The sequence below is a fragment of the Amblyraja radiata genome, chromosome 33 (genome assembly GCF_010909765.2).
Source record: "Amblyraja radiata isolate CabotCenter1 chromosome 33, sAmbRad1.1.pri, whole genome shotgun sequence".
Lineage (NCBI taxonomy): Eukaryota > Metazoa > Chordata > Chondrichthyes > Rajiformes > Rajidae > Amblyraja > Amblyraja radiata.
In genome coordinates, this window is record NC_045988.1 from 1,661,195 (window position 1) to 1,687,459 (window position 26,265).

A 26,265-nucleotide genomic window follows, 5' to 3' on the forward strand; every position below is an offset into this window, starting at 1 on the left:
ATAGAGTCAAACAATTTCACAGAGCAGGCGGCTCAACAGTAGAATCGCTGCCTCACAGCGCCAGAGACCCGGGTTCCATCCTGACTACTGGTGCTGTCTGTACGGAGTTTGTACGTTCTCCCCGTGACCTGCGTGGGTTTTCTCCGGGTGCTCCGGTTTCCTCCCACACTCCACAGATTTGTCGGTTAATTGGATTCGGGAAAATAGTTAGCTGTCCCTAGTGTGTGTAGGATAATGTTAGTGCATGGGGCAGCATGGACCCTGTGGGCCAAAGGGCCTGTTTCTATGCTGTATCTCTAACGTCTAAACTTGACAGAAAGAGTTTCAGGTCTGAATTACTTATCAGTTCTGCCCCCAGCTCCATTGTCCTGCTCTTGGCTTGGAGTCATTAAAATTGTTTCTTTTTTTGAAATACTTATTCTAATTCTTTTCAAAACATCGACATAGTTATGGATAGTTGTGGTGAGGTGGAGCAGTGTGGGGCCATGGAGCTGAGGTGAAGGCCAGTCACTGTGTATGTGGATATTCAGCCATTAACCTGCTCAGCTGAAGCCTAACCTGTGGGCTGGGAGTGAACATTGGTTGATAAGGAACAAGAGCTGTCAGAAACCAAAGCCATCTCAACGAGAGAGCTGCCAAAGGCAATCAGTGAGAGAAGGCAACGTGTCAAAACCTCACACAGAGTGAGTCTGAATCAATTCAAATAAGGAGGAACACATTCTTGTTACTGTAAATATCCACATTACCCTTACCATAAATACCGTAGAAGCCAGTTTCTTCCTTAGCTTCCTCCCAGCTGTGATCAAGCAACTGAACCATCCCACCACAAGCAGAGAGCAGTCCTGAATAACTATCTACCTGATCGGGGAACTTCAGACTATCTTAGATTGGACTTTACTGGCTTTACATTGCACGAAAAGAGCTTGGACACGCTAGAGGCAGGAAACATGTTCCCGATGTGGGGGGAATCCAGAACCAGGGGCCACTGTTTAAGAATAAGGAGTAAGCCATTTAGAACGGAGACGAGGAAACACTTTTTCTCACAGAGAGTGGTGAGTCTGTGGAATTCTCTGCCTCAGAGGGCGGTGGAGGCCGGTTCTCTGGATGCTTTCAAGAGAGAGCTAGATAGGGCTCTTAAAAATAGCGGCGTCTACTCCTGCACCTAATGTCTATTGTCAATTGAAAAGTTATTCCCTAATCATGCATGTGAATGGCTCGATTGTAATCATGTATTTGCTTTCCGCTGACTGGTTAGCACGCAAGAAAGGTTTTTCACTGTACCTCGGTACACGTGACAATAAACTAAACTGAACTGATCAACACATGAATCAGGAGCAGAAGTAAAGGCATTTGGTCCTTCAAACCTGATCCACAATTTAATAAGATCATTGATTAACCGATTGCAACATTAATTCTGCAATTCCTGCTTATCCCTGGTAACATGTGCAGATGCTGGTTTACACCGAAGATAGACACAAAATGCTGGAGTAACTCAGCGGGACAGGCAGCATCTCCGGATAGAAGGAATGGCTGACGTTTTGGTTTCAGGTCTGAAGGGTCCCGATCCGAAACGTCACCCATTCCTTCTCTCCAGAGATGCTGCCTGTCCCACTGAGTTTCTCCAGCATTGTGTAGCTGTCCCTCATAACATTTGACTTCCTTGCTATCAAGGATCTATCTGCTTCTTTAAAAATATTTGAAGATTCACATTCTATAACCCCCCCCCCCCCCCCTCTAACTGCCCATTGAAGTAATTTTGCAACTTATTTCTTCCAAGAGAGCTTCAATTTAATGAAATGTGAAAGTAATATCCTGTGTCTAGAGAACATAGAACCAGGGTTGACATCTCAGATAAGGAGGCAGCTATTTAGAACTGAGGAGACGTTTCTTAGGGGGTTAAGAATCTCTGGAATTCCCAACAAAGCGGGCTGTAAATGCTTAGTACATTCTCACATCAAAATGTTGGCGAATCCTCTGTAAGACCTGCTCATTTGTTAGAAAAGGAACACAGACAATACCAGACTCCTTGTTACGAGCGCGGGATGTCAGCTTGGTTTACTGAACACACAATCAAATAAACATGAGAATGCCCCCCTCTGCCAGCACGACCCAGGGCAGTGAATTCCTGGTCTTTGTTGGCAAGAGGAAGCTTCTGTAACCATAGTATGAACCACATCTTCTGATTGGATGCAAAGGAACTGCAGATGCTGCTTATCCGAAGATAGACACAAATGTTGGAGTAACTTAAGAATAAGGGGTAAGCCATTTAGAACGGAGACGAGGATAGACTTTTTATCACAGAGAGTTGTGAGTCTGTGGAATTCTCTGCCTCAGAGGGAGGTGGAGGCAGATTCTCTGGATGCTTTCAAGAGAGAGCTAGATAGGGCTCTTAAAGATAGCGGAGTCAGGGGATATGGGGAGAAGGCAGGAACGGGGTACTGATTGTGGATGGTCAGCCATGGTGGTGCTGGCTCGATGGGCCGAATGGACTACTCCTGCACCTATTGTCTATTGTCTAACTCAGTGGGGCAGGCAGCATCTCTGGAGAGAAGGAATGGGTGATGCTTCGGATCAAGTCTGAAGAAGGGTCTCGACCCAAAACGTTACCAGCGATGCTGCCTGTCCCGCTGAGTTACTCCAGCACTTTGTGTCCGTCTGCATGTGCAACATCTTCCGAATGTTGTTGCTAAACACCCCCTTGTAAGCATAACATTCCCAAATACACCACATCCACTCACAAAGGGATAGCAACGCTAGCCCTGTTGCTGGGCGTGGAGCAAAGCTTCAAGGTGGACAAAAATGCTGGAGAAACTCAGCAGGTGCAGCAGCATCTATGGAGCAAAGGAAATAGGCAACGTTTCGGGCCGAAACCCTTACGGGTTTCGGCCCGAAACGTTGCCTATTTCCCTTCAGGGTTTTGTCCCGAAACGTTGCCTATTTCCTTCGCTCCATAGATGCTGCTGCACCCGCTGAGTTTCTCCAGCATTTTTGTCTACCTTCGATTTTCCAGCATCTACAGTTCCTTCTTAAAAGCTTCAAGGTGAACTGGTGTTGAATCTTGGTCTGAGTCACTCAGGTCCCTGTGTAATCCCAATGCCCAACAGAATGGCTTCATCTGGTGGCAATTAATATCTGAGGAGCCAGGACGCTTTCATCTGCCTTATTGAGTCTGCGTTCTGTGTAATAAAGCGAGCCTTCCTTACATCAGTCGCTAAGATGAAGGATCAAATGTAAAAGTTTATTTTTAAAATACTGTAGCTGGGCTCATAAAGAACTCTTTGATCTGTTCCTGACAGGCTACCTCCCTCTGTGGTTGTCTGTTTAGCCACACCCTTCTACATTCTCCTTTGGGCCCGATCTGCTTGTCCACACGACCATCTCCTCCAGCCCCACCCTTCCAACGACTTTCTCTGCTAACGCCTTTACTAATTCAGTCTCTATTTCAGACATAGAGCTGGCAAAGTGGGCCAGCGGCTTGTGTTCCTGCTGCGTAGAACCTGCTTGCACCATCTCACCAGACCAGCATCTCCTTCCATTCCGCTCTTCCTCAGACCAGCCACGTTGGCGCAGCGGTAGAGTTGCTGCCATACAGCGCTCGCAGCGCCAGAGACCCGGGCAGATTTGACACAAACAACCAAAAACAGATTTTCCCCTTGTGTCTCCATTAGGAGGGGAGAGATGGGGACATCTTTCAGATGGGAACAGAGGGCATTCAATGGGAAATGTGTTCCCAGAACCGAGGAACTTTCTTCATCTAACTTAAAGATCTCATCTGTAACGACAACAAACTTAAGGGGTGCAGGGAGGAACTGCAGATGCTGGTTTACACCGAAGATGGACACAAAATGCTGGACAGGCAGCATCTCTCTGGAGAGAAGGAATGGGTGAAGAAGTTTCGTGTCGAGACCCTTCTTCAGACTGAGAGTCGGGGGAGAGGGAGACTAGAGATATGTGGAAGGGTAAGGTGTGAAAACGACAGATCAAAGCAGATAATGCTCAAGGAAAAGTAGAATGGTTGATTGTTAGCTGAGGGGAAGCTGACAACGAGACATACAATCAGTAATATTCAATCAGGAGGTCAGGCATACAGTTGGGGACTCACTGCTGCCGGAGGTACTGTGTGAGCTTTCTTCCTAAAGGGATAAATGCTTTTAATTATAATTTTGGATTAAACAGCGAGCAGTGGCTCCTTCAAAATAGAAACTGCTCGATTATGTCAAACCAACAATCAACCCATGGGCTCACTACTCATTATTGTTGCGTTTCACCACACGTTATTTATAGCTCAATGTGTCACTCAGAAGTGACATATATCTCGCCACAGGCTGCCATAACCAGGAATATCCACCCCTCCCTCCCCCTGGTCTTATCCTCCTTCCTCTTCAGTTGTCTCCCCACCAGACAAATTCACAGTTTGTTTCAGGGTCAATAGACAATAGACAATAGGTGCAGGAGTAGGCCATTCGGCCCTTCGAGCCAGCACCGCCATTCAATGTGATCATCCCCAATCAGTACCCCGTTCCTGCCTTTTCCCCATATCCCCTGACTCTGCTATTTTTAAGAGCCCTAACTAGCTCTCTCTTGAAAGCATCCAGAGAACCTGCCTCCACAGAGAATTCCACAGACTCACCACTCTCTGTGAGAAAACGTGTTTCCTCGTCTCCGTTCCAAATGGCTTACTCCTTATTCTTAAACTGTGTGTGGCCCCTGGTTCTGGACTCCCCCAGCATCGGGAACATGTTTCCTGCCTCTAGTGTGTCCAAGCCCTTAACAATCCGGGTCATGGGTGTAGATTAGACTCCACAGGCTTTAGAGATACAGTGTGGAAACAGGCCCACCAAGTCCATACCAACAAGCGATCACTCCGTCCAACAGCACTAACCCACACACTAGGGATAATCTGAAGAAGGGTCTCGACCCAAAACTAAAAGGGGTGACGTTTGTTTTAGGGCTGACTGGGGCTGTTTCACACTGGGTGGAACGAGCGCCCAGTGACGGTGACATTCCCATCAACGCCTCCCTCATCGCGCTGACAATCCCTGCCTGTATCTTTAGTTACACAGCCTGCACTAATGACAGGGAGAAGAAGCCAGGCTTGCTCATGACTTATCGCAGGATGTATGGCCCAGGGGATATAATTACACACACTCCATGATCAGAGTGTGGGAAGAATCATCTTTGGTGTGATATGTAAAATATCAAGTGTAGCGTGAATATCCCAGCTGAGAACTGTCACCCTGGGTGATGAGACAAGGAGAATATTCCATCTTAACACCAAGGTCAAGGTGTTTCAAATGGTCTCCACAGGAGGGGATCTGTAATGACTCCATTAGGGATTTTATTCATGAATTGTGTTCAGTGCGTGGGAGTGTGTAGGTTCAGATGTTCAAAAACATCGTATCTGCTCAGGCCGTAGATCATTAACAGTTCCCCTGGTTCTTGCTTGATTCAGTTTTTTATAGCACTGCCCTGCGGAGTGCAATGCCAGCAGGAATCTGTCCCGCATTCCCAAGCCTGTCCTGCCCTCGATGAGATCATGGCCGGTGTGAGAACCAGCTCCATTTCATCCACTTGTTTTAATACATTTACTCAGCAAGGATCTACCAACGTTAGGGTTGTGTGGCACGGTGGCACAACGGGTAGAGCTGCTGCCTCACGGTGCCAGAGACCCGGGTTTGATCCTGACTACGGGCGCTGTCTGTATGGAGTTTGTACCTTCTCCCCGTGACCTGCGTGGGTTTTCTCCGGGTGCTCCAGTTTCCTCCCACACTCCAAAGACGTACAGGTCTGTAGGCTAATTGTAAATTGTCCCGTGTGTGTGTGTGTGTGTGTGTGTGTGTGTCGGTGTGTGTGTGTGTGTGTGTGTGTGTGTGTGTCGGTGTGTGTGTGTGTGTGTGTGTGTGTGTGTGTGTGTGTGTGTGTGTGTGTGTGTGGTGTGTGTGTGTGTGTGTCTGTGTGTGTGTGTGTGTCGGTGTGTGTGTGTGTGTGTGTGTGTGTGTGTGTGTGTGTGTGTGTGTGTGTGCGTGCGTGCGCGCAGCGCCGCGCTCGGCCTGCGTGCGTGCGTGCGTGCGTGCGTGCGTGCGTGCGTGCGTGCGTGTGTGTGTGTGTGTGTGTGTGTGTGTGTGTGTGTGATAGTGCTAGTGTACGGGGATCGCTGGTCAGCACGGACTCAATGGGCCGAAGGGCCTGTTTCAGAACTGTATCTCTAAACTAAACTTTAGATTTAAAATGAATAATTATTCTATTCTCTGATGCTGGTCGGGAACTGTTTGCTGCCCTCACACTGAAAACCCCGTTCAACTCTAAGCTTGTAGACACAAGGAACTGCAGATGCTGTGTACAGATTCTATGTATTGCCACTCTCACCCCAGTCACTCCCTCTTCTCCCCTCTCCCATCAGGCAAGAGGTACAGAAGTGTGAAAACGCACACCTCCAGATTCAGGGACAGTTTCTTCCCGGCTGTTATCAGGCAACTAAACTGTCCTCTCACCAACTAGAGAGCAGTTCTGACTTCCCGTCTACCATTAAAAGCACACTGGATAGCCACCAAGTGGTCACAGGAGTGGAAGGCAACCTCATCTCCATTACACAGCTACATCTCTTCACCAGATAGAAGCTGTCCAGGGTCTGAGCTCCCCAGAGGAGCGTGGGTGAAGCTCAACAGACTTGGTACTGGAGTTGGGCGTTTCAACGCCAGCGTGTGGAGATGGGGGCTCCCTCCCCCAGAGCCCAGCCTGTGAATGTGGAGCAGAACAACAGACAGCCAACCATGTCATCTCTGGGTGCCCGCTCTACCACCCACCCAATGGAGCTGTGTCAGGGCCTGGCAGACATTGACGCCAACAGAGGCAACAACCTGGCTGCTCAACACCCGGCCTGAGATCTAACGATTCCTTTGGTTTAAGTTTCATTGGCAAGAAGAAGATTTATCTCATTGGTGACCCTCGGACTTTCATCGAACTTTACTGGAGATTATCTTGTACTAAACATTCTACCGTTTATCCTGTATCTGTACACTCTGGACTGCGTGATTGGAATCAGTCTTTTCACACACAACAAATAAGCTTTTCACTGGACCTCGGTACACGTGACAGTAATAAACTAAACTGTGCAGTGCTGGAGTAACTCAGTGGGTCAGGCAGCATCTGTGGTGAACATGGATAGGTGACGTTTCACAGAGTGCTGGAGTAACTCAGCGGGTCAGGCAGCATCTGTGGGGAACATGGATAGGTGACGTTTCACAGAGTGCTGGAGTAACTCAGCGGGTCAGGCAGCATCTGTGGAGAACATGGATAGGTGACGTTTCACAGAGTGCTGGAGTAACTCAGCGGGTCAGGCAGCATCTGTGGAGCTAAGGAAATAGGCAACGTTTCGGGCCAAAACCCGTAAGGGTTTTGGCCCGAAACGTTGCCTATTTCCAGAAGGATTTCGGCCCGAAACGTTGCCTATTTCCTTAGCTCCATAGATGCTGCTGCACCATAACTCAGCGGGTCAGGCAGCATCTGTGGAGAACATGGATAGGTGACGTTTCACAGAGTGCTGGAGTAACTCAGCGGGTCAGGCAGCATCTGTGGAGAACATGGATAGGTGGCATTTCGAGTCAGGACCTTTTTTCAGACTGACTGTAGGAGGGGGGGAGAAAGCTGGGAGGGAGGTGGGGACGGGGCAAAGTCTGGCAAGTGATAGGTGGATACAGGATAATAGTTTATCTTGCAATATATAAATAGCATTATGCAAATTCCTGGAAGGATTTATACTGAGGCTTTGAAAAACCGTGTCCATAGCTTTTAGTCAGTCTTTAGCCTCTTATTTGCAGAAGTTATCCTGTTGCAGGAGTTGTTAAATATGTTCATTATTAACTTAATTTCCAAGTGGAAAGATAAGCAATGATAACCATAATCTCTCCGCAATAACACACACACACACACACACACACACACACACACACACACACACACACACACACACACACACACACACACACACACACACACACACACACACACACACACACACACACACACACATCAGATATCATTAAAAATTTACTGGAACATCGAAATAGGAAAATGTTTTTATTTTGAAAAGAAATGCCCCATAAAATGTCACTGCCAAATCATTCCTTTGAAGTCACTTTAACTGTTGCTTTTAAGCAAAATGTCTGCAGAGTGGCACAGCTGGAAGAGTTGCTGCTACAGTGAGCTGGGTTGAATCCTGACCTCAACTACTGTGTGTGAGTGAAGTTTGCACACTCTTGCTGTGAATGCCTAGGTTTTCTCTGAGTGCTTCAGTTCCTTCTCATGTTCAGTGTAGGTTGGTAAGGTAAATGGCCACTGTGAGTAGCCTCTAGTGGGTAGCTGAACGTAGAACATGGGGGGAGAATAAATTGGGATTAGTGTAGATGGATGCTTGATGGTTGGTGTGGACTCAATGGGCCAAAGTATCTGTCTTCAAATACTCTCTACAACAGCCAATTTACTAAGACAACAACCTGAGAAAAACCTGAGAAAAAAGCAAAAGGCTTGTGTGACCAGAAATTGTTTCCTGAATTAAGGATGAAAGTTGGCCAATGTTTGGTAGAAAGGAGGTAGGCACCTGCTCTAGTGTCTCTTCCCAGTTAGTCAGTGATTACTCTACAGTTTGAGAAAGATTCCCCTTGTGATAATGCACTATCCACCAACATTATTGTGTGCCAGTCTGTAGAACATGAACATGGGGCTTGCATTTAGATACTATTTTTCATGCCATCAGATCTTTCCAAACCAATGAAGCCCCCTGAAGTTTAATTACTGTTCAATTGTAGGAAATGTATTTAATTCATGAATAATAAGATCCGACAAGCAGCTGGGTGAAAAATGGCCAGATAAATCTATTTTAGGTCTGAATTGCAAAACAAATATCAGCGGGGATATTGAATGAAACTCTCTGACACTGATATTGTGGAATCATGTGTTCGTTTGAGAGAGTAGATAAAGCATCAACTCATTTTAGTTTAGAGATTCAGTGTCGAGACAAGCTCTTCGGCCCACCAAGATCATCAACAATTACCTGTACACTCGTTCTATCCCACACACACTAGGGAAAATTTACTGGTCAACTAATTAACCTACAAACCTGCACATCTTTGGAGTGTGGGAGGAAACCGGAGCACCTGGAGAAAACCCACGAGGACACAGGGAGAACGTACAAAATCCGTACCGCCAAATCTCAGGACTCTTGTGGGCAAACCGCTAGCCCACCCCCACTAGCCCAACCCACACTGGTGGTTGCCCAGCTGTGGAATCCACATAGAGAGAGAGATTCCTGGGAATCCCAAACATTCACACGGGGAAATCTGCGGATGGATTCCACACTGTAAGGGTGTTCCATTTTTAATGTTTAGCATGACTGGGAATGCTTTGTGGTTTCAGTTGATTCAGTTATAGACACTGAGAAATACTGTTTAAACCTCGTTGGTTTCTTTAGACAATGAAGCCACTGTAGACGGTCTGTGAGTGGGATAATTGTGGTTCATGTTCTATTTCAGGGACCAAATCTAGTCTTTCCCTGCAGTGCCGAAGGAGTTTTACACAGTTGGAAGTCTTGTTTACTTTTGAGATACAGCACTGAACAAGCCCAGCGAGTCCACGTCGACTATTGGTCACTCATTGATCTGAGTTCTATGTTATCCCACTCTCCCATCCATTCCCTACACACTCGAGGGCAAGTTACAGAGGCTGCACACCTTGGGGATATGAGAGAAAACCGGAGCACCCGGAGGAAACCCACGCGGTCACAGGGGAGAACATGCAAACTCCACACAGGCAGCACCCGAGGTCAGGATTGAACCGGGGTCTCTGGCCGCTGTGAGGCAGTAGCTCTACCTGCTGCGCCACTGCGCCACTTAGTTGCTGTCAATTGGATTGAGTGTCAAGTCCCCACCGGTCCCATCTCCATCAAGATGCAGCACAGAACACCACAGTGGCTATCAAACTGTACAACTGTCGTGGGGTAGACTGAGACGGACTCCCCTCCCCCCTCTCCTATCTTTGCACATCCCCAATCCTTTCCGCTTGTCACTTTAATTTCATGTTTCATGTATTTTGTGTTTTATGATCCATTTCCCACCGGGGATAAATAAAGTTCTATCGTGTCGTTCTCCCAACTTGGTGTAAAGAAGAAACTCCTGCAGCACAATGGACATGGGGAGAGTTCACCGCAATATCCCGGCCGATGTCTATCCCTTCAGTCACCACGTTCAACAAAGACACGCTCCACATGGGTGTGTGTGGGATTGTTCTCTGCACCTGCCTCCTACACAACTACTGTGTCTCCATTTTGTTGGCTGCAATTTGGGACAAGAAGGAAGCACCTATATACGTTATTCTTTATTGAAGAACATCTGACACAACCTCAGCAAGAATTTCTGGCACGGTGGCGCAGCGGTAGAGTTATGCCCCTGTCCCACTTAGGAAACCTGAACGGAAACCTCTGGCGACTTTGTGCCCCACCCAAGGTTTCCGTGCGGTTCCTGGAGGTTTTTGTCAGTCTTCCTACCTGCTTCCACTACCTGCAACCTCCGGCAACCACCTGCAACCTCCGGGAACCGCACGGAAACCTTGGGTGGGGCGCAAAGTCTCCAGACGTTTCCGTTCAGGTTTCCTAAGTGGGACAGGGGCATTACTGCCTTGCATCATCACAGGGTCCGATCCTGACCACGGGAGTTTTGCGTTCTCCCCGTGATCGGTGGGATCTCCGGTTTCCTCCCACACTCCAAAGGTTTGTAGGCTAATTGGCTTTGTATAATTGTCAATTGTTCCTGCTGCGTGTGGGATAGTGTTAACGTGCGGGGATCGCTGGTCGGCGCGGACTCGGTGGGCCGAAGGGCCTGTTTCCGCGCTGTATCTCCAAACTAAACCTAAATGAGAATAATCAGGCTGTAACTGTGTGCAGGAAGGTTTACAGTTTCATTGTCCTCCTTTCCTCTCTCCCATCCCACAACCTGGTGGGTCCTTAAAACAAAACGATGAACTACTTCCTGCAGTCTGCCAGAGATAACTGATCAGGAAGCAGTGACCCAAAGCTTTCCAAAGACTTAGATTTGCCTCAGATGTTTCCAGCCATGGATGGGAAGAAATATAAACACCCACTCCCCCCACTCCCCCAGGCACAGAGATGCCTCTTGGTCTCCCAGCTACTCCAGCCTCCATCTGCAAGTCTTGTCCCTGCCTCACCGAGCCACCGGGTAACAGGCGACAACACACGAGTCACATCATAGTCCACCAGCGCTGCTACTGATCCGTTAGCAGGCCTTGGGCAGGCAAACCATGCAAAGTGTTGTGGCCCCAAGGAGGCTGGAGGGGTGGAAACAGCATTCACTTAAGCAGACAAAATGTGCAGGAAGGAACTGCAGATGCTGGTATAAACCAAAGATAGACACAAAAAGCTGGAGTAACTCAACGGGTCAGGCAGCATCTCTGGAGAAAGTGAATAGGCGACGTTTCAGGTCGTGATCCTTCTTCACACTTGTTAAGCAATGTACTGAACGCACCATTGTCCCTGAAAACATCAAATACTATTGCCTCTGGTTTCTAAGTTTCATAAGCAGTCTATATTCCCCCTGGTTTAATGGCCCACGGGATTGCAGTAGCTATGTCATGCCTCATCCTCAAAACGCTCACTCCTCATGTAGTGTCCTAGAAAGTGGTAAGGCACAGTGCTGGAGTAACTCAGCGGGTCAGGCAGCATCTGTGGAGAACATGGATAGGTGACGTTTCACAGAGTGCTGGAGTAACTCAGCGGGTCAGGCAGCATCTGTGGAGAACATGGATAGGTGACGTTTCACAGAGTGCTGGAGTAACTCAGCGGGTCAGGCAGCATCTGTGGAGAACATGGATAGGTGTGTTCACAGAGTGCTGGAGTAACTCAGCGGGGTCAGGCAGCATCTGGTGGAGAACATGGATAGGTGACGTTTCACAGAGTGCTGGAGTACCTCAGCGGGTCAGGTCAGCATCTGTGGACAACATGGATAGGTGACGTTTCACAGAGTCTGGAGTAACTCAGCGGGTCAGGCAGCATCTGTGGAGAACATGGATAGGTGACGTTTCACAGAGTGCTGGAGTAACTCAGCGGGTCAGGCAGCATCGTGGAGAAACATGGCTAGGTGACGTTTCACAGAGTGCTGGAGTAACTCAGCGGGTCAGGCAGCATCTGTGGAGAACATGGATAGGTGACGTTTCACAGAGTGCTGGAGTAACTCAGCGGGTCAGGCAGCATCTCGGGAGAACATGGATAGGTCCCGACTACTGGTGCTGTCTGTACGGAGTTTGTATATTTTCCCTGTGACCGCGTGGGTTTTCTCCGAGATCTTTGGTTTCCTGCCACATTCCAAAGAGCAGGTTTGTAGAATAATTTGCTTTGGTTTATGTGTAATTTGTCCCTAGTGTAGTGTTAATGTGCGGGGATGGCAGGTGTGTGTGGACCCGGTGAGACGATGGGCCTGTTTCTGCACTGTATCTCTAAAGTAAACTAAACTAAAGTCCCTTCAAACAGCAGGGTGATGGTGACTGGCTCTCACTGGTCTCAGTGTTTGGTTATTTATGGGATAAACGTTGGCCCAGGATCTATGGAGAAACGTTGGTTTTGTTTGAAGCCTGCTGTGGGATAGTTTAGTGTTATGAGGAACAGGACAGGTAAAACTATGTAACACACAGGGATACATAGTGCAGGCTGGAGCATGTGGTGGGCAGATTGCAGACCAATGCCAGATGTGTACACCAGACCCTCTGGATATGAGCTGGCCCGTCACTCAAGTTAGTGTTCTGCAGTGTCGTTTCTAGTGTAAATGCAGCTGGAGTAATGATTACCATGTCTATCAGCAGCGTGTGTTTAAGAAGGAACTGCAGATGCTGGAAAATCGAAGGTAGACAAAAATGCTGGAGAAACTCAGCGGGTGCAGCAGCATCTATGGAGCGAAGGAAATAGGCAACGTTTCGGGCCGAAACCCTGAAGGAAATAGGCAAAGTTTCGGGCCGAAACCCGGAAGGGTTTCGGCCCGAAACGTTGTCTATTTCCTTCGCTCCATAGATGCTGCTGCACCCGCTGAGTTTCTCCAGCATTTTTGTGTACTATCAGCAATGCGTGGACAGGCGAAGTACAAGGATTCTCAGTCTCTTTGTAACATTTAATAGGATCGGTGTTGGGTTCTCGGCAAAAGACCGTTTCCGCCTTGTATCTGTGCTGGCCATTAGCAGTCAGCGAATATTGCAGCACGGAAACGTGCTCCGCTGCCCACTAGACCCACGTGGACCAACTTGGTCCATCTACACTAATCACAGTCACGGTTGCTGCCTTACAGCGCTTGCAGCGCCGGAGACCCGGGTTCGATCCAGACTACGGGTGCTGCTGTACGGAGAACTGCATACAATGCTCCAAGGGTGGTCTGACCAGTTTATTGTATGGTTGCAATATAATAGAAACATAGAAAAAATAAGTGCAAGAGTAGGCCATTTAACCCTGATCCTCTGTCAGTGCAAAGTAGTGGTGATTGGACACTCCCGGCGTTACCATTGGCATCAAAGATCCTACAGCGGAGCAAGATAGTCCACTCGATGAAAAAGACGTTGTACGACTTGTCTTAATGGACAAACAAGATCTTTTCCATAAAATTTGGGCTCCATTCATTAACTATCTGAAGGGATAGATTGGCACAGCACGAGGACCCAACTGAAACTTGAACTCAGGAACAGATGAAAAGCTATACTTTATAACCTACGAACCTATCTCCATTGACGTATTACAGGTAACCCATTCCACCTCCCTTGTTTTTCTGTTGTGTTTTTTTTTTCTTTCTTTTTTATTTGTAACTTTCTACCCTCTCTTTTTCCCTCTTTCTATAAAAAATAAAAACACTAGAAGCAGAAGTAATTGATAATGGAAAATTTTAATAATGTATGACTGATGTATATGAAAAGTTTTTTTACTATAATATGTAACTACATTTTATAATATGTCTACTTCTAATAAATAAATTTAAAAAAATAAATAAATAAAAAAGACGTAGTACGGTCATGGGCAGATTCATGGGTAATCTAAGGAAACCATTTCCGTAAGCGGCTTCCGCCTCCGCACCAAAGATCCCGTAGGATAATAGCGCGGAGACGGAAGCCGGTTACGGAAACATCCTCGTAAAAATAAAAGTTATTTGGGAAAAAATTTCTGAATTTTAATTTATTAGCACAAACTGTTCCCCCGCAACGTTGATTACACTGCGGGTCGGGTGGGGTCCGGTTACGGAAATGGATGAAAAAAAGGCCCACGTTCCGTTCCGTTGCGTACTACACGTCAGCCCATTGCATTTAGCAGGAGTGGTCTATCTTGCTCCGCTATAGGATCTTTGATTTGCACCCTGAACGTATCATAGCAGGTTGAAAGCTGAAGCCCAGTGGCACAAATTATTGGCTGTCTTTCCCCATGTGAACTGTTAACAAAGGTTTTTTTATCTAAGGTGCTTGAAACATTTCCTGTGATTACCATTCCAGAGCCAGTCACACAAAGGGTGTGATTCCAAGACGGCTTGGTTAATTTGGCAGCCGGAGTAGACCATCTGGTTCTGATCAAGAACTTGCCTCTTCCGTGAGAAGAGATTCATGTGAAATTATTCAAGAAAATAACTTACATTATATACTACCTTCCACAGCCTCAGGCCACCACAAGCTGCATTATAGCTGATGAACAGAGGTCAGACTGTGCATACCTGACATATATAGACCAATCAAGTAGCCAAAATCCTCTCAAAAGGCTATGAAACAACCTGACACCATGTTGTGTCACGGTGGCCCAGCGGTAGTAGCTGCTTCACAGCGCCAGAGACCCGGGTACGATCCCGACTACAGGTGCTGTTGGTACGGAATTTGTACGTTCTCCCTGTCACCTGCGTGGGTTTGCTCCGGGTGCTCTGGTTTCCCTCAAGTCAAGTCAAGTCACATTTATTTGTCACATACAAGATGTGCAGTGAAATGAAAGTGGCAATGCCTGCGGGTTGTGCAAAGCTACAGAACAGAATAGAACAAAATCTGTATTTACATGCTAGGAATTTCATTTAACAAAAAACACAACTAAATTCTGGAGAGATAGGAGTTTACAGTCCTGGGCCTGTGGGAGGAAACTCCGTCCCATCCTCTCTGTTTTCACAGCATGACAGCAGAGGCGTTTGCCTGACCATAGCAGCTGGAACAGCCCGTTGCTGGGGTGGTAGGGGTCCCCCATAATGTTGCTGGCTCTGGATCTGCACCTCCTGGTGTATAGGTCCCACACTCAAAAGACGTGCAGGTTTGTAGGTTTGTAGGTTTATTGACTTGGTATAAAAAAAATGTCAATTGCCTCCAGTGTGTATCGGGTAGTATTAGTGTGCGGGGATCGCCAGTCGGCACGGACTCGATGGGTCGAATGGCCTGTTTCCACACTGTATCTCTATGCTAAACTATTGAATCTAAGACAACGTGCAAAAATCACCCACTCTTCTCTGAAATGGTGGCATGTGATTCACGGAGGCTGGGATATTTCTAACATTACGATGAAAATAGACAGGATAATGTCGTTTTCCAGGGCCAAGCCTTGGAGAGGAAAGAAGTGGAGGGATGTGGTCTTCATGTGGGCCGATGGAACTTGATATCAGACTACCTGTTTGTTGTGTGTGGGAAGGAACTGCAGATGCTGGTTTAAGCCGAAAATAAACACAAAATGCTGGAGTAACTCAGTGGGACAGGCAGCATCTCTGGAGAGAAGGAATGGGTGACGTTTCGGGTCGAGACCCTTCTTCAGACTGAAGAAGTCTGAAGAAGGGTCTCGACCTGAAACATCGCCAATTCCTTCTCTCCATGGATACTGCCTGTCCCACTGAGTTTCTCCAGCATTTTGTCTACCAGCAGTCTAAAGTTGCCGAGTTTACATTTCAATGCAAATTTTTAAAGTAGCACTATTTTTAGCATGAAAATAAAACCATCAAGAATGTTGTTTTCAGAGCAGGGAAGTGTGTACGTGAATGAATGTCAGAAAAAACTCCTCTAATTGATGAACTTGCAAGATAATCCCTTCTATCATGTTGTCTGACAGAATAAACGCAAATTGATCAAACAAATAACTAATTGCCACATAGATTATCTAGAACCATTATCATCAAAGATCCTATAGCGGAACAAGATAGACCACTCCTGCTAAATGCAATGGGCTGAAGTGTAGTACGCAACAGAGCGGAACGTGGGCCTTTTTTTCATCCATTTCAGTAACCCGACCCGACCCGACCCGACCCGACTCGCAGTGTAATCAACGTTGCGGGGCAACAGTTTGTGTTACTAAATTAAAATTCTGAAAATGAGGAGAAGATTTTTACCAAATAACTTTTCTTTTCACGAGGATGTTTCCGTAACCGGTTTCCATCTCCGCACTATTATCCTACGGGATCTTTGGTGTGGAGACGGAAGCCGGTTACGGAAATGGGGCCGAAAATTTTACCCGTGAATCTGCCCATGACCGTATCACGTCTTTTTCGTCGAGTGGACCATCTTGCTCGCTAGAGGATCTTTGGTTATCATCATCATCACTATGGCAGCCAGCATCATAATATGCCTGAGAAAAGTTGATGCTTTTGGTTTTGGTTTTGAGGATTTTTTTTTTTAATGTGTTGAACAACATGTATTTCTTCCATGCTTTCCACAAACTACGGATAACTCACTGTACAACTCAGTCAACTGAATACCACAAACACCCCGACCATAATCCCACTCCTGCTCCACCTCGCCCCTCCTCATGCAGCCCTGGTCTAATGGCCTTCACTCCCTCAAAGCCCAGTGCACTGGGTTTGGCTCCAAGTCTCACTCCAAGGTGGTGAATGACCAACTGCAAGATGACCAGACCAGTGCAGAACTGGGGCGGTGCTGCACTAGTAGTGGTGGCTCACCGCACCTGTGAAGACATTTCAGCATGGGCAATATTCATTGCCACCCCAACAAGATTCAGATCCTAAGACTGAATGGTGAAAATCTTGTATCGGAAGGAACTGCAGATGCTGGTTTAAACCGAAGATAGACACAAAACGCTGGATTAAGAACTCAGCGGGCCAGGCAGCATCTCTGAAGCGAGGGAATTGGTGCTGAGACGGGTCTCGACCCGAAAAGTCACCGATTCCTTCTCTCCAGAGATGCTGCCTGGCCTGCTGAGTTACTCCAGCTTTTTGTGTCTCTCTTCGGTAAGAAAACCTTTATCTTTTTTACAATAAAAATGTTGATCCGTTCTTTGGGATGTTTCCTGTTGGGAGTACTTTACAGATGCAGATTTCATGTCACGTATAAATGCATGGAGGTCCCATGTTTTGCGACGTTTCTCTTACCTTGGCTCAGACGTGTGGGCCGGTTCACATAGACGCCATCTACCGCACACGGGTTGCCGTGCGGGTGCAGGGTTATAACTTCATTCCTGTTCTCGATGTGGCAATGTTGGGCGGCAATCCCCAGCCCGTGAATATTGATGTCTTGTGAGGGACAATCGGAGCTGCCAAACGTGGTGGTCCCTGTGAGGAGGCAGCAGATGGGGGGGAGAAGGTCAACACACCCACTCGTACAGTAACAAATACCTGACGAGAATCGAAACAAAGACTGTTGCAAATCAAGAAAGCCACACGCAAACTGGGGGAACAGCAGCTCAAATTCCGCTTGGGTAGCTTCCAACCCAATGGCTTGGACAGTGAACTCTCCAATATTGAGCTGACCAAATCCCCCAATTCTTCTACACCACCCCTGGCACCGATCACCTACTCTGGCCAAACAGGTAATAAGTTGGAGAGGAGGGTCTCGACCCGAAACGTCACCCATTCCTTCTCTCCTGAGATGCTGCCTGAGTTCCTCCAGCTTTTTGTGTCTATCTGTGGTAGTTTGGAATGGGCTTTGTGTTGGTGATTAGCACTCTCATTGGAGGAGGAACATCTCCTTTCAGAGCACTGGAGGCAGGAACCCTGCCCGCTCCACCACTATCCAGACCCAGGGAACCAAGTCCAATCCTACTGTCATGGTACGTACAGCATAGAAACGGTCTCTCTGTCCCTCCGCTACTTTGAGGAATGCATTGAAGACCAATGCCTTCACCAAACAGGCTCAACGGCCACTGGGCCCTTGTAACAGCCTCTGCAACACATCATGGGACCATTGTCTAAAGAACGGCATTCTGTGTTGGATGACCACACATTGGTTTAATGGCACAGTGAATGTAACAAAATGTGTACACGTGACAATAAACTCAACTAAACTCAACTAAGTTTCCGATCTATATTTTCATGAATAATGTATATTTTCAAAAGAAAGAAAGTAATGTGGAAAACCAGCTAACAGGACAGGGACCTGATCGATCCTCTCCTGCTGGCTCCATGGGAAGGTGCTTGGAGACCCACATCACAAATTAGTTTGGTTTATTGTCACATGTAGCGAGGTACAATGACAATATTTAGTTGCGTGCTAACCAACCAGTGGAAAGACAATACATGATTACAATCAAGGTCATTCACATTGTATAGATACATGAGAAGGGAAGAAGGTTTAGTGCAAGGTAAAGCCAGCAAAGTCTGACCAAAGGATGTCCTAGGGTCCCCGATGAGGTAGATGGCAGTTCAGGGTCACTCTCTAGTTGTGGTAGGATCGTTCAGTTGCCTGATAACAGCTGGGAAGAAACTGTCCTTGAATCCAGAGGTGTACGCTTTCATATTTCTATATCATTTGCCTGATGGGAGAGGGGAGAAGAGGGAGTGGCCAGGGTGCGACTGGTCCTTGTCGAGGCAGCGTGAGGTATAAATGGAGTCAATGGAAGGGAGGTTGGTTTTGTGTGATGGCCTGGCCTGCATCCACAATTCCCTGTAATTTCTTGCAGTTCTGGATGACAATAGTTGCAGGAGTAGGCCATTTGGCCCTTCGAGCTAGCACCACCATTCAATGTGATCATGGCTGATCATCCCCAATCAGTACCCCGTTCCTGCCTTCTCCCCATATCCCCTGGCTCCGCTATTTTTAAGAGCCCTATCTAGCTCTCTCTTGAAAGCATCCAGAGAACCTGCCTCCACTGCCCTCTGAGGCAGAGAATTCCACAGACGGATGGAGTTGTTCCCAAACCAAACTGTTCAGCCAATTCAGTTCAAGACTAAATGCAGCGACAAGGAGACACAAGGAGCTGTGGATGCTGGTTTACATAAAACAAAATACAACAGGCTAGGGACTAATTGAATTTGGTCTTTAGATAACAGATTCATAGAAACATAGAAACATAGAAAATAGGTGCAGGAGTAGGCCATTCGGCCCTTCGAGCCTGCACCGCCATTCAATATGATCATGGCTGATCATCCAACTCAGTATCCCGTACCTGCCTTCTCTCCATATCCTCTGATCCCCTTAGCCACAAGGGCCACATCTAACTCCCTCTTAAATATAGCCAATGAACTGGCCTCGACTACCCTCTGTGGCAGAGAGTTCCAGAGATTCACCACTCTCTGTGTGAAAAAAGTTCTTCTCATCTCGGTTTTAAAGGATTTCCCCCTTATCCTTAAGCTGTGACCCCTTGTCCTGGACTTCCCCAACATCGGGAGCAATCTTCCTGCATCTAGCCTGTCCAACCCCTTAAGAATTTTGTAAGTTTCTATAAGATCCCCTCTCAATCTCCTAAATTCTAGAGAGTATAAACCAAGTCTATCCAGTCTTTCTTCATAAGACAGTCCTGACATCCCAGGAATCAGTCTGGTCCATATGAACAGTCTGCTCATTGTACAGTGGCGTGAGTGAGATACTGGAAAGTCCCATATGCAAATCTGACCTCTTCACAGAATACACGCCAGACACCATTTTAAAAATAGACCGCGGTTAAAAAAAGATTGACTAGAAAGAGATAGGATTAGTTACAAGTTGCCATTGGCCGTTAATAAATCAACAGTTAATATGTGGTTGACGTATTGCAATAAAGGACAGAAAGGGAAACGTTTAACAAAGTGATTTTATGCAAATGAACAAAAATAAACCACTGATGCAGCAATAACCCTACAATTTCTGGGTAACAATCGTCTGTTATTCTCAGGACCACAGGCAAAGAAAGAAGTGGCTACTCAGACATGCTGATAGGAATCTGTGGAATTCATTGCCACAGGCGGCTGTGGAGGCCAAGTCAATGGGTCGGAGATAGACAGATTCTTGATGGGTGCGGGTGTCAAGGGTTATGGGGAGAAGGCAGGAGAATGGGGTTAGGAGGGAGAGATAGATCAGCCATGATTGAATGGTGGAGTAGGCTTGATGGGCCGAACGGCCTTCTTCTGCTCCTTGAACCTATGAACTGATGTTAGTTTTGTTACTGTTCAAGCAGGAACTGCAGATGCTGGAAGATCGAAGGTACACAAAAATGCTGGAGAAACTCAGCGGGTGCAGCAGCATCTATGGAGCGAAGGAAATAGGTGACGTTTCGGGCCGAAACCCTTCTTCAGACTGAGGGTTTTGTTTTGTTACTGTCCGTCAGTGTGGCGTGGGGAATGTGACCATCAACTGGGCTATTTGTTGGGTTCCAGCAACTGTTTTCAAAAGATGTCACATAATTCCAAGAAGCCCTCCATCCCATCTTTCATTTTGTGCAGCACTTACATCCCCAACAGATTTACAGTCACTGAAGTAGTTTTGAATGATGTTCACTACTACAATATCTGGCCGTAGTTTAGACTTTAGCGGCGATACAGTGTGGAAACAGGCTCTTCAGTCCACCTGCTGCGTGCCGATCAGCGATCACCCCGTCACGAACCTACGCACCAGGGTCAATTTTCAGAAGCCAATTAACCTACAAACCCGTACGTCCTTGGAGTGTGGGAGGAACCCGGAACACCCGGAGAAAACCCACGCGGTCACAGGGAGAACATGCGAACTCCAGGCAAACAGCACCCATAGTCGTGATCGAATCCAGGTCGGTCAGTCGCTGGCGCTGTAAGGCAGCAACTCTACCGCTGCGCCACCGTGCCGCCCAAACTGATGAGAATCCGGGGATGAGTAAAATCCACACTGGAAGAACGAGTTTGGGAAACAAGGAACTGCAGATGCTGGTTTACAACTTTGAGTCTTTCTAACTCTCGGTCCCCCCCCCCCCCCCCCCCCCCCCCCCCCCCCCCCCCCCCCCGATGGCAACAGAGATCAAAAAGAAAGTCTGAAATGGATTTGACATAATCTTCTTTTTTTTTTTTTTTATATTTTATTTTATTAGAAGTAAGTACAGTCATATGGCACCAAAGTGCATAATATATATTTTCATAATACATTTTATGTACAACTTCTTTTTTTTTTTTTTTACATTGAAAAAAGATTAGAATAAGAAAAAGAAGTTAGATAGTAAAGGATAGAAAGATGTGAAATATATAGTTGTGTGAAAAAAGAAAACGAGTAAATGAAGAAAGTTGAGAGAGAAAATAGAGAAAAGAAAATAAAATAAAAAAGAAAAGGAGATCATTATTTATAATCTTGACCAACCCTCGTCCAGTCCTGAAACAGTTATTTTTTTACAATTGTGTTGCACCATATGATTCCAAAACTTGTTATGAATTGGTCTGATTTATCCATTAGGAGGAATCGCATTTCCTCAAGATGAGCGGTGTCCAACATACTTGCAATCCACATTTTAAGCGTTGGTATTGATGTACCCTTCCAAAATTTAAGAATTAATTTTTTTGCTATTATTAAACCATAGTTAAGGAATAGATTTTGAGATGTGTTCAATTTATTCCCATCTTCCATTACGCCAAATATAATCATTTCAGTATTAGGTTCCATTCTTGTCTTGAACAATTTTGTAAATATTTCAAAAATATAATTCCAAAATCTATAAAGTTTTATGCAGGAAACTAAGGAGTGTGTTATAGTTGCCTTTTGGGCTAGACATTTATCACAAGTGGCGGATATATTTGGATAAAATTTGTTCAATCTTGTTTTTGAATAATATAATCTATGTACAATTTTAAATTGAATTAGATTATGTCTTACATTAATTGAACATTTGTGAATATATATCAGGTATTTTTCCCATTTAACCTTCGTAATTTTTATCATTAGTTCCCGTTCCCACTCTTCTCTAAGTACCTCTGTCGATGGTAGGTCTATATTTAGAATACTATTATATAAATATGATATTAATTTTTGTGAGTCAGCTTCAATATTCATTGCTTCTTCCAATAAGTCAGGAGTTACTTTTTGATATCCTTGTATATATTTTTTCACGAAATCGCAAATCTGAAGATATTTAAAATATTGGTTGTTTTTCAATTTAAATTTTAATTGTAATTGTTGGAATGATAGTAGGTTTCCCATTTCGTACATATCCCCGATCCTTCTAATTCCGAGACTTTCCCATTGGTTATATGTCTTATCAATAAGAGATGGTTTAAATAAAGGGTTATTCGCTATTGGCATTAACAGTGATAGATTTCTTAATTTTAAAGATAATTTTATTTGTTTCCAAATTCTTATTGTACCATATATAATTGGGTTCTTCTTATATATTGTGTTATTCAGTTTTTTTGGGGAGAAGAGGATCGTTCCTATATTACAAGGATGGCAATCCTCCTTCTCCATTTTTATTCATTCTGTCTGTTGGGTAGAACTATCCAACCAATAAATCATATTCTTAATATGCACTGCCCAGTAATAATACATAAATTTCGGAAGTGAAAGTCCCCCGACCTCATTTGGTTTACATAAGTGTTGACATAATCTTCAAGCCTCTATTTCCGATCTTGGGACATGAAACTGCAAGATCTCGGCGTGATCTATTTTGGGAGTCAGTTCCGTTCAGGCCAGGGTGCATTCTGTATCGGACGAGTTCCCTCATCAGCCCCGTGTGTAACACTGTGCGTGGAGCCTGGCTTAGTGACGGAAGGCAGCAGTTTCACATGGTCGCCTCCCGTTCCATCGACAGCTGTGCTGACAGCAAGCTGGGTCACCACCGGAGAAATTCAAACCAGGCGGCAGCACATTGCCTCTGTTGTATTTCACTGGGTTTTACATCGGGGTTCATTGCCAGGGAGGGAATTTAAAGGATTAAGCTCCTGAAAAGTTGGTTTAAAACAACAAGCTAAAGTAATACATCTTCACACTTTCCATGACTCCAGATACCTGGGCAAACAGAATGACACATGCATACGTACAAGTGTGCAACTACAGATGCTGATAGATGGCACTGCACACTATTGTACTCACACACACTCACACACACACGCACGCGCACACACACGCACACACACACACGCTGATACATAACACTACACAGTGACACACACACACACACACACACACACACACACACACACACACACACACACACACACACGCTGATACATAACACTACAGTGACACACACGCACACACTCACACACACACACACACGCGCTGATACATAACACCACACACACACACACACACACACGCTGATACATAACACTACACAGTGACACACACGCACACACACACGCTGATACATAACACCACACACACACACACACACATAACACTACACAGTGACACACACACACACACACACACACACACACACACACACACACACACACACACACACACACACACACACACACACACACACGCTGATACATAACACTACACAGTGACACACACGCACACACACACACGCACACACACACACGCACACACACACACACACACACGCTGATACATAACACCACACACACACACGCTGATACATAACACCACACACACACGCGCGCGCGCACACACACACACACACGCACGCTGATACATAACACTACACACACACACACACACACACGCTGATACATAACACCACACACACACACACACACGCACGCTGATACATAACACCGCACACACACGCTGATACATAACACCACACACACACACACACACACGCACGCTGATACATAACACTACACACACACACACACACACACGCTGATACATAACACCACACACACACACACACACACACACACGCTGATACATAACACCACACACACACGCGCGCGCGCACACACACGCACGCTGATACATAACACTACACAGTGACACACACACACACACACACACACACGCACACAGCCAGGGGAATTACTGTGCAAACCACACAAATATATTCACAACTGGAAAAATGGCCACATTTGCATTGTAGAGAAGAGGGAAGAGAAGACAGTGTTGGGAGATAGAGATGGAGAGGGAGGATGAGGAAAGAAAGTATGTTGGGGAAGAGAAAGTATTTAGTTTACTCCAGTTTAGTTTAGTTTAGAGATACAGCGTGGAAACAGGCCCTTCGGCCCACTGAGTCCGTGTCGACCAGAGATCGCCCGTGGGAAAAGGGAGAGAATATATGAGAGAGAGTAGAACGAGAGAAAGAGACAGACCGAAAGAAAGAGACACAGCAGAAAGAGAGAGAGAAGGAAAATCTCACGCGTGCTTCAGCAGTCATTACTGCAGATAAACACGAAAGGTTGGAGTAAACCAGTGGGTCAGGCAGCATCTCTGGATAGAAGGAACAGGTGGCATTTAGGGTTGAGACCCTTCTCTAGGCCCTCTCGATCTGAAATGTCACCTATTCCTTTTCTCCAGAGATACTGCCCGACCTGCTTAGTTACTCCAGCACTTTGTGTCCTTTTCGGTAAAGCAGCATCTGCAGTTCCTCATGTCAGTGCAGTGATATTGTCCCAATCAGCTGCTCACTCCCACCAAATGTGGGCAGGGGCAAGAAGCTTATGTGTCTAAAACACACTGAAACACTTTAAGATGCCACTTGCCTCACACCTTTACTTGCAAGGGAGGGGGTGGGAGGGAGGGGGGGGGGGTGGAGGGGGAAATGCACCAGATCGAAACTTAGCCGTGATGCAGTTCTGAAAATGTCCGTAATTGAGTTGATAAAAGTGCGGCTCATTTGGAACAAGTGGCCGCTACAGCGAGCACACTCAGCAGCTTGCTGGGTCTACTGTGCAGAGTTGGGGCTACAGGCTGTGTGCAGACAGTGTGCTATCTGTCTCGGCACAGCATTTCCGGGTAAATTTAATCTGATCCTTAATCCCCAGTTCCAGCACAAATCCATTTCCTTTGGAGCAAAGGCAGGCCTCAGGAACGGACAATAAGATGTCCAGCAAGATGCCTGTCATTCTTTCCAAAACTCAATTTAAGAATACCCTCAGATGCGTTCTGACAAAGATAGCAAGCAACAGTTTGTACCACCAATTTCAATCTCCTGGAAGTGGCATATATATATATATATTTAGTGTTTAAGAAGGAACTGCAGATGCTGGAAAATCGAAGGTAGACAAAAATGCTGGAGAAACTCAGCGGGTGCAGCAGCATCTATGGAGCGAAGGAAATAGGCAACGTTTCGGGCCGAAACCCGGAAGGGTTTCGGCCCGAAACGTTGCCTATTTCCTATAGTGGAGATTGTTCAACTCTTTGCATGGAGCGAAGGAAATAGGCAACGTTTCGGGCCGAAACCCTTCTTCAGTCTGACTGAAGTCTGAAGAGGGTTTCGACCTGAAATGTTGCCTATTTCCTTCGCTCCATAGATGCTGCCTCACCCGTTGAGGTTCTCCAGCATTTTTGTCTACCCTATATATTTGTATTACTTTCTTTGCTTCATTATATTTGACATGGAAGATTTTGCAACCTTCCCCCTCTGATATTGGCCAATTTATTGTCAAATACTGGAAGAAGAGGTCAAGTCAAAGTCAAAGGGTGTGTATTAGTCATATCCATGAACCAGACCAATGAAATTCTTACTGGCAGAAGGAACGTTGCCTATTTCCTTCGCTCCATAGATGCTGCCGCACCCGCTGAGTTTCTCCAGCATTTTTGTCTACATTCGATTTTCCAGCATCTGCAGTTTCTTCATGAACAAATTCTTACTGGCTGCAGCTTTACAGGTGCATTAGATGCAAAGACCAATAAACGCGCCATAAATGATCAATTATTCTAGGTACGCTAGACCATGTTGGCGCAAAAACCAAAGAGCGTCAAGAACCAAAGTCCATGGTTGTTTGATGTGTAGGTTGCGTTGTGGGGTGGGTTGTACTGGATGGTTCAGGAACCTGATGCTGATGGGAAGAAGCTGTTCTTGAATTTGGGAATAGTTGTTCTCAGGCTCCTGCACCTTCTTCTCAAAGGTAGTAATGAGAAGAGGGTGGAGCCAGCGTGGCCTGATCTTTGATGATATTGGCCATCTTCTTCATGTTCATGGTGGAGTGGAGC

The 26,265-nt window shown here is 46.2% G+C and overlaps 1 protein-coding gene across 22 annotated transcripts in view; it reads right to left on the reverse strand.

The window, feature by feature from the left end:
* phldb1 (pleckstrin homology like domain family B member 1) overlaps positions 1-26,265 on the reverse strand; it is a 229,072-nt gene that overhangs the window by 115,251 nt on the left and 87,556 nt on the right. For all 22 annotated transcript variants that reach the window (XM_033049598.1, XM_033049589.1, XM_033049599.1 and 19 more), the window contains exon 4: positions 17,367-17,546. In XM_033049598.1, the coding sequence (XP_032905489.1) occupies positions 17,367-17,546 (180 nt within the window). The remainder of the gene's footprint in view (positions 1-17,366; positions 17,547-26,265) is intronic.